Raw genomic sequence first — 15,126 nt, forward strand, 5'->3', positions numbered from 1 at the left:
ACGCACGCTTTGGGCTAGTCACTCAGCAGTTTTTCCTTAGTTGGCTTTGCAAACAGCTCCCCACCCAGCTCTAGTCCCCTAGTGGTCCCCTCTGCCATTATCTTTCTGAGAGTGTTCTCGGGAAGGGGATCCAGAAGGCAAGTCGAGGGTTTCAGTAGCCTGCCCACCAATAGGAGCCCACGATGAACAGAAGTCAGGTTCACCCTCCCAGCCGCCCCAGTGTCTTCTTCCCCTAACTCGACACCTACTGTACCCGCGAGAGAGCAAGCGAGGGAGCGAGCCAGGCGCGGAAGGGGGCGCGCAAGGAGGGCGGACAGCAGCCGCGGCGTGCGCGTGCGCACTTGGGTTGTTTTTCCACAAAGCTGCTCTTAAAGTGAGCTGGCAGGGTTCAGCCGCCCGTCTTTGTACCGAGACCGCTGAGACTAGCAGGATCGCAGAGCAGCAGCCTTTCTGCTGCCCTGACTTTTTAAGAAATCTCAATGAACTATTTGTAAAGAATCGCTGGTCCTGCCTGCAAGCTTTTTGCACGGCAAAGACATCGATCAGTGTTCAGTGAGGATCACATTCTATATGCGATCTTGACTTTTTCTTTTTTTGTCTTACATTATATTTTTATAGATTTTGTTATAAACATGGTGCTGGGAAAGGTTAAGAGTTTGACAATAAGCTTTGACTGTCTTAATGACAGCAATGTCCCTGTGTATTCTAGTGGGGATACAGTCTCAGGAAGGGTGAATTTAGAAGTTACTGGGGAAATCAGAGTAAAATCCCTTAAAATTCATGCAAGAGGACATGCGAAAGTACGCTGGACTGAATCTAGAAACGCCGGCTCCAATACTGCCTATACACAGAATTACACTGAAGAAGTAGAATATTTCAACCATAAAGACATCTTAATTGGGCACGAAAGAGGTAAGTTTTTGCGTTATGCAGAAGTCATTAGACATGTTTTGTTTGGAAAATTAATTTTTCGCTTTTTCTTAATTAATGTAATTGTATTTCTAGCATAACACATAGCAGTTTGATAAAGCCTAGCAAAGTTGGAAGATTTGGATTCTCCTTGACATTCATCATGTAATAGCCGTAATGCATGCAGGCATCTGCAAAGTGACTGCAAACTACCTCTAGTACGCACTTGCAATCTTTTTGCACCTTACTTATAAATTCTGCTTAAATCTGATTCAGTAGTTTTACTAATATGTTTTCAAATGAATTGCTAAAAGCTGCAGTCCAATATTAGATTTTCTCCTATTACATTACAGCCTTAGCCCCGAAAACCCAGTTTCAATGAAGAAATGGAACATTTTTAAGTGGCTAATAGGTGTATTTCATTTTTAATAGTGACACGTAGAAGACTTTAAAGATTGATCATTGTTCTTTGATAAAGGGTTTTCCATGGCTTATTTTGACATATGGTATCAACACCCCACGTGTTTTTGCCCCTATTCTTTCCAGTTCCTTCAGAAATTCACTTCAAGCACTCTTTATTTTAAAGGACAATATCTACCATTTATGATAGGTTTCAAGTCAGCTTTAAAAGCCATTTGGGGTCAGTTAATTTTCTTTTCTAGGCATCATGTGTAACTTTGGAACATGCATTCAATGAAACCCGTGCCAGTGAAATGAAATTGAAAAGTATTTGGCACATTGGATTTGATTTTTGGTCAGAAAAGGGAAATGAAGGGTTGTCAAAGGGAGAAGGGGGTCCTGAGATTTCCAATCTATTGTCTAAATGGTTACATTGTGGAAATATAGGAGACTCAAAGCTTGTTTTTCTAAGTTTCCACCCTTTGTTAGAAGCGGTTCAATCCTGTTTCGGACCAGTTCTGGGGGGTGGTGAGGAGGGGCGCTTGTTCTGCTCTCAGCAGATTGGTTACACGCGTCAGGTGGTGGCGATGACTTAATTCCTAGCCCAAGAAGACTATAATGTTAAAACTGGTTATGTAATTTTTGTGCTTCCCTTTTTTAATGCAGCATTTAGTTTAAATGTTGACGATTTTTCATAAACATAGGTACAGTTTTATCTCCTTTTTTATTTAAAAATACACATCCCTGGGGAAGTGATTATTGAGCTATGGCAAGCGTAGAAATGAATTATAATTTGAGTTACAGTATTATTATTTTTGAAAACATTAAGGTGAAATCAATTATTTAATAGCGTTTTCGTTGTACATAGGCAATTTGCATCCTGAAATGATTTGTAATTTAATTTCTCCAAGCATTAACTCTGATAGAAAATGCAAATGCCTAATGACAGCCCTGGATTTTCTGAAAAGCGACACACGATTTTGTGTGTCAACCTTTCAGAAGATTGCAGCCTTTCATAAAATGGATGGGAAGAAACAAAGGTTTTTCTTTAAGGAATTGAGACTTGCAATAGGGTAAAGTAGAACAATGAATATGGGATAAATACAATTTCATTAGTTGCCTTACGATTTCATGGTAAGGAACTATGTGTCCCACACCCCACGAGATGCTCCTAAACCCTGCAAAGCATGGACGAGCGCTTAGCCTGGAATAGTTTCAATGACTTAAAACTGGGACCTCTCAAACTAGCCTGGTAACCGAGACCCCGCCTCGGGCGGTCCGCGATAGGCGGAGCCGGGTTTGTTAGCCTGTTGCTAAGGCGATGCCAGGCGCTGATTGGATTGGGTGCAGACGGGTGGGGAGAGTGGGCTCTGGGGCGAGGCTTGGAACCGGCGTGCGCCGGTAAAGGTCCCTCCAGGGTGGCCGCCTCCGCCCCTACCCGTGTCCCTCCCGGGGCATTTAGAGGCGCCCCCCCCCACACACACACACACACACACACACGTCCGGCCTGTGTTACATCATGTTGTCTTTCCGGCTTGCTTGGGGCACCAAAAAAACTGAATTCAGACTTCATCAGACTAAGGGGACAAGCTTTGCTCACATTAAAGGTGCAGAATGGCCCTAAATGCAACTTTAACTGGAAATCCTATTCAAAGATAGGGTGAGTAGGATAAGAGGTCCCCTTTTTCGTGTTTTCCAAGCCAAAGTGTCAGGTGGCTTCCATGAAAGCTGTTTTTCTTTAAGCTGAAGCAACGTGTATGCCCCTATATTCTTGGTCTCTAAATCAGCTACCTTGATTTGACCTGAGGTGAGAAATGGCTGGCCAAGAGGAGAAAAAAATGTTTATAATACCTAAATATGAGGAAAGGTGGCCTTGTCGAGTACTCCATCCCCCCCCCCCCATTGTTTCTCTGTACTTGCCATCCCCTCCACCCAGGCCTCAACCGCTCTAGTTTTCCCCAACCACCGACCGTAAAGGTGTCAGGGTGGCTCGAGCCAGATCGAACCGGTCACCGGCTGGGGCGTGTAAAGCGGAAGCGCCGCCGCACGCGCTTGCCCCGCCCTCTGTTGAGCAAGCTAGGCTGCGCGCGGGCGCGAGCGCCGCGCGACATATGCCGTACGTATAGCGCGCGGACGGTGGCGGCGGCGGCGCGCGGGCGGGCCGGCTGGGATCTGCTCGCGCCGGTTTAGGCCGGTCCTCTCCTGCTCCGGTCTAGTTCTTGATTGACAGCCCAGCACTTGTTTACCACGGCGGCCGCGCCGCGGCTCGCCTCAATGAGACTGCTGAGCTGGCACAAAAAGGAAGCGAGAAGGGAAGACAGGGAGAGGAAGGCAAACTTTGGACGCATTCGATGGGAGAAAATTTAAATGTCCCCCAACTCTCTAGCCAGTGTTTGATGCAGAAATCCTTTGAGAGGATTTGCACAGGGGATGACAAAAACAGCACTTAGGTGTATACGAGTCACCATGGTTTTTGAATAAAAGTCGATATATAGGTGTTTTATTTATTTCGTTAATCTAAGAAGAAGTATCCCGGTTTTTTGTGTATATTAAAGTTTGCTGAGGAAAAGTGAAACGATAGTACCAGTGTTTCTTCCTCGCCTGGTTAATTATGAAGGTGTCTGCACGGATAAAACTACATAAATAGGGCATACTTGAGTATTATCTAATGCAGGATGCTAAAACGATGCTGAAAACTCCAGAACAGTTCCACGTTTTCGATGACATTTATGTTCGGGCCATTCAAGAAATGATATATTTGATCAAGACAAATTGGCTGTAAAATGGAAGATTATCCTTTTTTTTCTAACAATTGGAAACAACCTTATTTCACTTCATTTTTCAAGGATGTGGGACACTTTCCCGGTAAACAGGCACCCTGTAAATGCTATCCTTTGTAATTGATTATGGTGTATTTTGTATATATGTGTATTTTTAGATGTTTCTAGGAAGTCCATAAAGGAAAACCTTCAATGTTGAATGTTGGCATTTTTGGTTCAACAAATTTATATTTTTAGTTAGGAGACATTTAAATCACTTTTCCCTTTGTTAACTCCAACATCTATTTGACAGAAAGTTTTCTAATGGTTTAGGAATTGTACTATGTGTATTACGTTCACAAGTTTGGTATAATTTCCCCAAAACTGACATTTTAAAAGGTTTACATGAAGTTTGTACCTTAATACATTTAGTACACAGATGGAGACAAAAAACATTATCTTAATATGATTTGGAGCCCTTAACCTTTTGTTGAGCATATACTGATAGTAGATACAGTTGCTTTACAGTTTGGGTTACTTTCCATTTTTAAGAAAAGGTTATGGTGTATAAGTATTAATTATCCCCATTTTACACATAGACAGCTGAAGACACAAAATGATGAAGTTGGGATTAGAACTCAGATCTCTCAGACTTAAAGGCTTAGGGCTTGAATCATTATAGCAGCATAAAGTTTGTGAACATGAGGACCATGCAAAAGTCTAATAACAGACCTTTTGTTTTCTTTTCCTGCTCGTTTTAGATGATGATAATTCTGAAGAAGGCTTCAACACTATTCATTCAGGAAGGCATGAATATGCATTCAGCTTTGAGCTTCCACAGACGTAAGTATTGTAGTAATAGGCATGTTTCATAAATATCTATGGTCAAAAGTATTTTTTAAAAATTAGATATTCTAAATTTAAATATTTTTAATTAAAAAAAACCCTTTTCATTACTGGAACTTGCTAGAGAAAAACAATATATTAAACATAAGAAGCTATTTTTTATCTAATGTGGCAAAATTATAAAAATACACAATTCTTAGCATTCTGTCCCAATGTTTATGAAGTTTTTAAAATATGAGTAGAGTTTCATTGAACATGAGTCAGTGAGGATGCCGGTCAAATAGTAAACATTTTATAAATACTTAGTTTATTATCATTTACATTTAGAGAGGGTAGAGCACATCAAGTCTCTGATTCAGTAGTTTCAGTTTATATACAAATTCAGCCTTCTACTTTTTCTGCTGTTACTAACCAGTAACAGTAAGTTTAGAAGATAAAAATAATTAGCGCTATCCTAAATTTAAAATGATGTTCTTTTGATATGAACTCAATAGCTTCTGTGCCAAAAAAAATTTAAAAAAATAGCTTCTGTGCAAAAAGAAACATCCATCATAGACACTCTGAGGCTTGGAATCTAATATGAAAGGAAAATGGTACATTGTTGGAATAGATTATTCAAACTTTATTCCATAATGCCATTAACAGGTTTAAAACCCTACAAGGTGGCACTTAGACTAATCTGAGATTACATAAGAATTTATCAAGTGCCAAAATGTACATAATTCTACATTTGTTAATTCTAGTACTTGAGTTGCTATGTGTAAAGAGTTCATAAAAGTTACTTTAAAGAGTATTATATTACTTGAGAATCTCGTTTTGAATACAGTACCCTAATCTACCTTCTGAGAGAAATACTTTAAGTCTATAGATAGAATAAGATAAATATTTGTTCTGAATGTTTTCAAAGAGTAGACATAATTTAATTTTTTTTAATGGTATCTAAACCAAACCGTTTAAAATAAATTTTGAAAGCGTAGCATAAAGTGTTAAGATTTAAAAGTGCTACATTTTATTTCTCTGTGCTATAGGAGTTAATGTGGGGCAGAGTAAAATGCAAAAATATATTTATAAAAATGTCACTGTTTCTCTTATACTAACCCAAGCTAGTGTTATACCTTTTAAATAATTAAAAATTTTTCTAATGAAATTATGAAAAAGAGACTCCCTAAAATAAGACTCTCCACAAGTAACAATATCTGAGAAAATTGAAAACTGATTGTCTTAATACTTACCAGTAGAATTTTTTTTTTTTTTATTTTTAAGCCTCTACAGTAAAGTTAAACATGGCCAGAAAAAAAGAACATGAGTAAACTGGAAAATGTAAAGGCAATTTTCCAGAGTTGCAGAGTTACAAAATGTGAAATTTTTGAAACTATAATGACTATGCTAGGCCTTTTCTAGACCTTCTTAATTAGTTACTATATAAAGAGGCAATAGTTCATAGCTAATGAAGAGTAGAGCATTGTAGGGAATTTGGTCTGAATGTTTAACCGGTGTCTAGAATTTTTCAATAGAAATAGTTGAACCATTCTTAACTTTATTTTTAAATTAAATGCTTGACCTTTTGAAGAATTGTTCGTTTCACAACTTTCATAATTTTGCCACAAGCATTAAAAGTAGCCTCTTAGTTTAAAGGAACTATATCTTTCTGGCTTTTTGAAGCAAAATTTCTATAATACTTAACTATTATGTATAATTATTTGGAAACAGACTTTTTTCCCCAATGACTTATCCCTTTGGAAACTTTAAAAACTATATGTTTGATACCTCATTGATGCATAAACAATACAAAATATTAATGCTTTTATGCTGACCTATTGTATAATTATCGAAAAGAGGTATAAAATTAATATATTGACCTTTATTCTGCACAGACCACTTGCTACCTCATTCGAAGGCCGACATGGCAGTGTGCGCTATTGGGTGAAAGCCGAATTGCACAGGCCTTGGCTTCTACCAGTAAAATTAAAGAAGGAATTTACAGTCTTTGAACATATAGATATCAACACTCCTTCATTACTGGTAAGAATTGACTGAATTCTTCATTCTTTGTTTTTGGCGAATAAATACCAAAGAACAGTCACTTAAAACTATGCAACCTTTATAATGATTTCATTTTAAAATTTTATAAATATAAATTTTTTAAATGCAGTCGAGCATACATATTAATGAAGCATATGCTCAAATTTTCTGAAAACTTACTAAGTAAATAAATAAATAAATATGACCAGTATATTATATGAACTATTTCTTATTCAGAAGATAACAGCAATAACAAAAAATAATCTGTTCCCTGGTTAATTTTACTGGAGAGGAACAGTAATATTATGTATTGAAAGACAATATCACTTAACTTGAAGATAATAAATTTAAAATTGCACTGCGTTACATTATTCCAATATAGGGATAGTTGTCAAATGATGGGGAGATTATCACTTCAGTGAAAAAAAAATATTCCTTTTTTAAAGGAAATCTTTTCAGTCACATTTTTTTTATGAGATTAGTTCAAATTTGACTTCAAAACTTTATTTGGTTTAAACAAATGATAACATCTTTAAAGCACATAAGACTCTTAAAAATGAGTAGTTTTCCCTTTTTTAGTAATTAATTTTCACTTTCTTAAGGAAAGATGTTAACATTTGGGATTATAACCAAGAATCATTCTATGCTGCCTTTTTTTTAAGGTAGTTTAAATGGAATGTGGAAAGGGTTTTTTTTTGTTGTTGTTCTTATTTAGTTGATTGGTGCATTTGTTTTGAATTACTATGTAAGTAAATAGTGTCGCCTCAAACCATGTTAATGTGATAATATATTAAGCCCTGTACCCCTTTTTTCTTTAATTGAATGGAAATTTATATAAAGACAAAACAAGTCAGAAATGATTTGATAGTAAAGAAAATATATATATTTGGATTCAGAAAAAAACAAGCAATGTTTTTAATTTTAAATTCTCTAAGAGTGCAGGGTTGTATTTGAAAATGTTCTGATATGTTCCGATTTATACATTGATCTTTTTCTCTAAATTTATTTTTTTCAGTCACCCCAAGCAGGCACAAAAGAGAAGACTCTCTGTTGCTGGTTCTGTACCTCAGGCCCAATATCCTTAAGTGCCAAAATCGAAAGGAAGGGCTATACCCCAGGTACGTATGATTTGGATTCCTACCAAAAAATCTTTCTTCACTTGGCTTTTACGTATAAATTTACAATATTGCTACTAAATGCAAACATAATACAGTATTCTTTGATGATATAATATAGATTGTGCTTTTCCAACTTCACTTATAAATTGGAATATAATCTTATAGCTACTGTAAGTGATTAGTTCATTTTTATAGCTCTAGGCATGTGGTTATCTGTGTAGTATGTTGAACTTCCTAACTTCAGCTTAAGAATCTACATTTGTAATTTTTCTTGCGTTAATTGAGATAAAAATATACACAGAACTATATTCACCAATGCAACAATTTATACACATTTGTATTTTTTGTTACAGTAGTTTATTTTCCCTCCCAACTCTCTCTTAGGTGAATCAATTCAGATATTTGCTGAGATTGAGAATTGCTCTTCCCGAATGGTGGTGCCAAAGGCAGCCATTTACCAAACACAGGCCTTCTATGCCAAAGGGAAAATGAAGGAAGTGAAACAGCTTGTGGCTAACTTACGTGGGGAATCTTTATCATCTGGAAAAACAGAGACGTGGAATGGCAAATTGCTGAAAATTCCACCAGTTTCTCCTTCTATTCTCGACTGTAGTATAATTCGTGTGGAATATTCACTAATGGTATGTATAAATTTAAGGGTTATTTTAAAATCTTAAAGTTACAAGGATATTTTGTTTTAAATCCATAATTTGAATTTTATATTCTCTGTATAGCAATATATACAAATATATATAAATCTATGTAGTTTAGATTACAACTACTAGTTTTACTTTATATGTAAACATACTGCACGCTATCGTATAATGGAAAAAGTTCTCTTGTCTATCATATGTACCTAAATAAAGAATGAAGTAAATGACAGCCTATAACATTAAAATTGAGTTATTTGTTTTTAAAAAAGAAATGGTATTTGGATGCTAAATCTACCATACTCTTTCACTCTTTAGGTATATGTGGATATTCCTGGAGCTATGGATTTATTTCTTAATTTGCCACTTGTTATTGGTACCATTCCTCTACATCCATTTGGTAGCAGAACCTCAAGTGTAAGCAGTCAGTGTAGCATGAATATGAACTGGCTTGGTTTATCCCTACCTGAAAGACCTGAAGGTAATTTGATAATACATGTCTAAACCAATCCCCTATTAGTCTTACTAAGAACATAGTTTTGCTTTTGATATTTGTGACCCTAGATAAACTTTTGTCTTTTCCCTAAAAAAGAACAGCAGTGCCCCTAATGTAACATTTAAAATACATGTCACCCTAGTTTTTGATCACCAAAATACTTACTATTTTACCTTGACATTCCTTTTTAATACCTATTATTCTGTATATTTTGACATGCATAAGAACATGCTGTTCGAATTGCGTGTATCTTTTTCCAACAGCACCACCAAGCTATGCAGAAGTGGTAACAGAAGAACAAAGGCGGAGCAATCTTGCACCAGTGAGTGCTTGTGATGATTTTGAGAGAGCGCTTCAGGGACCACTATTTGCATATATCCAGGAGTTTAGATTCTTGCCTCCACCTCTTTATTCAGAGGTAAGCACCAACCTCTCAAGTGTGAAATAGATTGGTTCTCTTGGAGAACAGCATTGTACATTTACTAAAAGTATAGTTAGATCTTGATTATTGTGATGACGATAATAGAAGAACACTAAATTTAGGACAACAGATAAAAATAACTTTTAAAGATTAGGGATGTCAGTATTTACTAGCTTTAACACAGAATGACTGTTCAATTACATTACTGGTTAAATAGGATAATGATGTAACTGCATAGAGAATTATTTATTTATTTATTTATTTATTTATTTTTTGAAGAGCTCTGTTTTGGTTCCCTAGAGCTGCTTTAACAGAAAATTACCAAAAATGGGTGGCTTTACAAACAGGAGTTTATTCTCTTGCAGTTTAGAAGGCTAAAAGTCCAACTTCAAAGTACCAAACTCTAGGGGCTGGGTGAAGGCGCCTCGACCTTGGGGTTCAGCTCTACCCTTTGCTTCCAGCCAACTGAAGCTAGAAACTTCTCTTAACTCAGGCCATGCTGGCTGCTGAGGGTAACAAAAACCCAAAGGTGACAAATAAAATGGCACAGTCCCAAAATTACCAAACTATGGCAGGCCTGTAGTTCAAGTCCAGAGCCAGCTCCAAGATTGGCAGGCTGTTGAATGAAGACTCAGCTACATGCAGGGTCCAAGTGTGCCAAAAAGCTGCAGGAGACCTTTCTCAATGCTGCTGCTTACGTACTGGAAGCAGACCATATTCCTAAGGCAGCTATTCAGCTGCTCTAGTAGATTACACTATGGAGTTGATTACCAGTCTCATCATGGGGAATAACCATATCCAGCTGTTTAGCCACTCGACCAGGCCCAGCCAAGTTGACACACAACTTATCTACCACAAGCTCCTATTTTAAAGCATCAGTGGAAATAACCAGTATTTTGCATGTGTTGATTTAGCTAGAATTATCTTATTTATGGTTCTTTTTTCAGTTTACTCTTTGAACATTTTAACAGTCATAGGGAAAAGTAACATACTACAGTAACATCATAAAAATATTTCTGTACTATTAGATTATTTTCACTCATTTCATATTAATAGCACATGAACACTAATGTGAATAAAACATGTCACTTATTTGGGAAAAGCTTACAGACTAGTGAGAAAAAGAAACTTAAAAGCAAATTATCACATAGTGATTGGTAGGTATCCACAGTTCATTGGAAGAGTAATTTACTGGGCTCTGGGAATCAGAAAGGGGCATCCCTGAAGGAGGTAACAAGCTGAATCTTGGAGAATGAACAGTCCTCAAAGTGTAGATTGGAAGAATAGCATGTGTATGGGCAGAGATGGGGGTACAGGGACCCAGTATTTTAAGGGAATTTCAGAATATATACATATACATAGTATACAATTAAAGGGGCCTTGAAGTTGACCTTGATACCAAAATAGTTTTATAAATCACTAGAATTATTATTTTCTTTTGGTTCTTGCACTTTAGGCAAATTTTGTTATATTGTTTTTATTCCAGCAGTTTTGTCTTGCTTATTGAGTCATTCATTTCTGCTTGATTTGAGATTTCTGGCCATGCAAGGGGCATTTTAAATGAACAGCAATCCAAATTTCATTCACTTTGGACAATATGTCATGAAATTCTCAGATGAACTAAAGATGATTAAGAAAATTAAAAATTTTTGAATATTAAAGTAACTTCAGGATGTGATTTAATTTGTTATCATTTAGCCTTATAGAAAGGAAAACATCCTATCTAGATTGTATTACAACCATTTTAAATTTTCTTTTTTTATTTCAAGGATAGTCATTAAAAGACACAAAGTGATTTGGCTTTTTTTCCTTAATTTATACTTAAAGCTTCTGAAAGACTTTGGATTGCCCCACATTTAAATGCAGATGGATGGGCCTTGTCCAAAAGATCTTTCAGTAAAAGTGTTAAACCCAACAATTTGCCTTGGTGCCATTCTCTTTGTACATGGGAAGCTGCTGAGATACATTGACTTTCAGAAGTGTATGTGTACCAGGGAAACGGAAGCCTCTAGAACATTTTGAGTTCAGCATTGTTACTTCCTGATGCATATGATATTCTTAGGCCTTCTATGGGTTTTACACTGTGAGTTACTACCTTACATAAACACCAAGAGCATTGCTTGCACAAGTGCCTTCTTCCTGAAGCTAAGAGAAGAGTTGCTTCTGTTTCTAGAGCGATGAAAGGGATACTTTATAATAGGACATCATTGCTATGAAGATAGTTTACACTGTATTTGAGTCTTAAGTGCTATTCAGTGCTGGATAAAAAAATGTACTTTTCTCTGATAAAATTTTACCATTGGCTTTTGTGAAATAGAGGAGTATTAAGGCATACCTTTATAAATTTTATTGTTAATATAGTAATTGAATATCTGGCACTTTATAGATAACACTAGCACCTTTTCTTTTCCCCCCACAACATACAAGATATGAAAAGGGAATAACTGAGTTTAACAGTTTAGTTTGCTGCCAAGTGTTTATGCTCCTTCTAATTGTATTTCTAATTAGTACTCATGTTATTTGCTGCATTCTTAGACTTTATCAAATAAATTTTTAATTTTATTCTCATTTCTTTCTAGATTGATCCAAATCCTGATCAATCAACAGAAGACAGACCATCATGCCCCTCTCGTTGAAGGAATACTTGTTTAAATCAAGTCGATGTGGGTTCCGAACTATATCTCTTCCCGGCTGAGGACAGAGGAAGTATCTTGGAGACACGTTTTCAGAGGAAGTGGAATTGCTTTTGCCCAGAAAAATGGCAAACACATGAAACAACCAGCGATCATGCTTTAGAAGCCTACAGCAACATTCTGGGACTGCTCCAACATGCTTGAAGATCTAAGCTTTTCTCCTTGAAAACTGGCACATACTAAGAGCAGTCTTCTTAACCTATGGTCATACGTGTCAAGACATCACATTGTAAAAGAGGGATGACTTCCTTCTTTTGATTTGAAAATTTGCACATGCTCAATGCCTACATTGTGCGGTTCGATGTCACTACAGCTTTTTTTTTTTTCCATTTATAAATGCCAGACTCTTGATACTCTTTTAAAACTTGTTGTGGTCAGCACAACAAGGAACAAAAGAAAGCTTTGAAAAACTTTAACATGAAAAAAATGCACTGACATTTTTTTTTTATTATTTAATATAGCCTGGACTTTACCTGCGTATGCACATGCTCAGATTGTCCTACTAGGCTGACCATGTATCACCTCTTCAGCTTGGATCCTGTTGTGGATTTATTTACAAACATCAAATGCCTTCAAGCCAATCCTTCTTGCTGTATGTTTTGCATCCTACTGTAGTAGATACGCAACAGATGTGTGGGAAAAGAGATAAGAGGAGGAAGCTAATAAGAGACTTTGTCAAGATTGTATACCTTCTTGGTTTCTTTTAAGAATTTGTTGCCTTTCTACTATTACAGCAAAGCAGCATTTTGTTACTGACTGCCTAAAATCACTTAATCTCAGGTGAACGCATCACTTGCCAAACTGTTGGAATGCTATTTGTGTTTTGTTGCACTGTTGAGTTTTTTTTTGTTGTTGTTATTTGGTTGGCTTTTTAGAGAGGGAAATTTGGAAAAGGGACATACACAAAAGTGATAACCCACCCACATTCCCTTTTTATCATTATACACATGAGAAGAAATTAGCAGAGCTAAGAATAAAGAAAGGCAGTATGGCAGGCACCAGCACAGAGTTAAGGGCTGTTGCTCTTAAAAATTATTTTTATTGTTACTTTAAAAGTATGGATGTTTTCCAGTCACCAGGGAAAGGAGGGGAAAGTGCATTTATTTTTATACAGAGTTACTTAATTACCTCCAAAACACATGTTGGAAATCATTTTTGCTGGTGGAAAGTATTTTAACGAGCAGGAATACATTAAGGTTAAGACTAGAGAGCTCATTTGCTATCCTGCTCAAGCATGACAGAACGTAAAAACCCAAGTTTATTCTAAAGATGTATAACTTCACAATTATAGTAGAATGTGTTCGAGGATAATAACTTATTCTTTTGTGTTCAATTTTTAATGAAAATTTTTTTTTTCCATTATGTAAAGAATATTTTACTAAACATGAGAAGTCACTTGGGTGTATATGTATATATGTATTTATATATATATATATATGTCTGTGTATATATAAATACATGTATATATAGTACAGTGATCGTATCAGTAAATTATAGTTTATGTTAAAGAAAATTAACAGTTTGCTCATAAATATACCAGCATTCATGTTGACATTTAAAACTGCATTTTTCAAGATACAAAGTGTACTGATTATTTTTTATTTTAGATGGAATTCAGCTCTGACATTTTTTAATGAAAATCAGCATCTCTGATGTTGCAACATGTGTGTGAAATGGGTGTTACATCTGTCCTGCCATTTAATCCACAGTTAATAAAGTGGCTGAAAATAATAGTAACTCTGGCTTGGTGCTTGACCTGGTTAAATACTGTCTTAAAGCTTCATACAAAACAAATAGGCTTTTCCATAAGTGGCCTTTAAGAAAACATGGAAGAAAATTCATGTTTGAAAACTGCTGACAGGGTGAAGAAAGCCCAGTGTAAAAATGAATCGCGTTTTAAGTGATTCGGTTAAAGGGTTTGGGCTCCCGTAAGCAAACTAATATTAGGTAATAAGGAAATGGGGGTGAAATATTTTTTTATTACTGTTAATCATTTTGTGAATGTTCCCCTCAAAAGAAGCTAATGGAATATTTGGCATAAAGGGCATTTGGTGGTTTTATTTTTGTTTGGGGGGGATTGTCAGAAAATCCCTTTTCTTTTCTCTCTTATGTATGACTAGGGAACAATTGTTGATATGCATAGCATTGGAATACTTATCACCATATACTCTTATAAATAACACATGAAGCAAGAATGACCAATATTTCAGTAATTGGCAGTGGTTCACAAAATATGTAATAAAAATTTAAATCTATAAAACTTTATCAAATAAAGTTTTACTTTCTCTATTAAAGTATTTCTTTACTCTTATTTAGAGGCATTACTTTACTTTTACCTGAATATTGGTCAATTCCTGACATATGATGTGAGGTTCACAGTTGTATTCCAGTATTCAAGATAGATTCCTGATTTTTCAATTAGGAAAAGTAAAATCCAAAATGTTAGCGAAACCAAGTGCAATATTAAATGTTTGCTTTATAGGTTATATTCTATGGCTGTTTTGTAATTTTCTCCCCCTTTTTTTTATTTGGTGCTGAATATGTCCTTGTAGGCTCTGTTTTAAGAAAACAATATGTGGGAAATGATTTAATTTTTCCTATTGCTCTTCCTTGTGGAAAATAAAGTGTTTTGTTTTGTTTTTTTTTCTTTTTTGTAAAATTGTCTGGAGGTTTATTTGAATCTTGATCATATTAGTAACACATCATACAAGCGTGCACTACAATTAAACTATGTTAAACCATTCTGGATAAGAATTAGTTCTAGATCTTGATCTCTACTAAAGAAAATTACTGATGCCTTAGAATATTCGATA

At 35.8% G+C, this 15,126-nt stretch overlaps 1 protein-coding gene across 1 annotated transcript; it reads left to right on the forward strand.

Annotated features, from left to right (window-relative positions):
- Positions 1-632: 632 nt before the first annotated feature.
- ARRDC3 (arrestin domain containing 3) lies at positions 633-12,256 on the forward strand. Its single transcript, XM_007943375.2, has 8 exons — positions 633-912; positions 4,829-4,910; positions 6,788-6,935; positions 7,951-8,053; positions 8,438-8,694; positions 9,022-9,184; positions 9,463-9,617; positions 12,200-12,256. The coding sequence occupies exons 1-8, from the start codon at positions 633-635 to the stop codon at positions 12,254-12,256; spliced, it is 1,245 nt and encodes a 414-aa protein (XP_007941566.1).
- Positions 12,257-15,126: the final 2,870 nt, after the last annotated feature.

This window comes from Orycteropus afer, unplaced genomic scaffold (assembly GCF_000298275.1).
Source record: "Orycteropus afer afer isolate SDZICR_OR568_19922 unplaced genomic scaffold, OryAfe1.0 scaffold00105, whole genome shotgun sequence".
In the NCBI taxonomy this organism is placed as follows: domain Eukaryota; kingdom Metazoa; phylum Chordata; class Mammalia; order Tubulidentata; family Orycteropodidae; genus Orycteropus; species Orycteropus afer.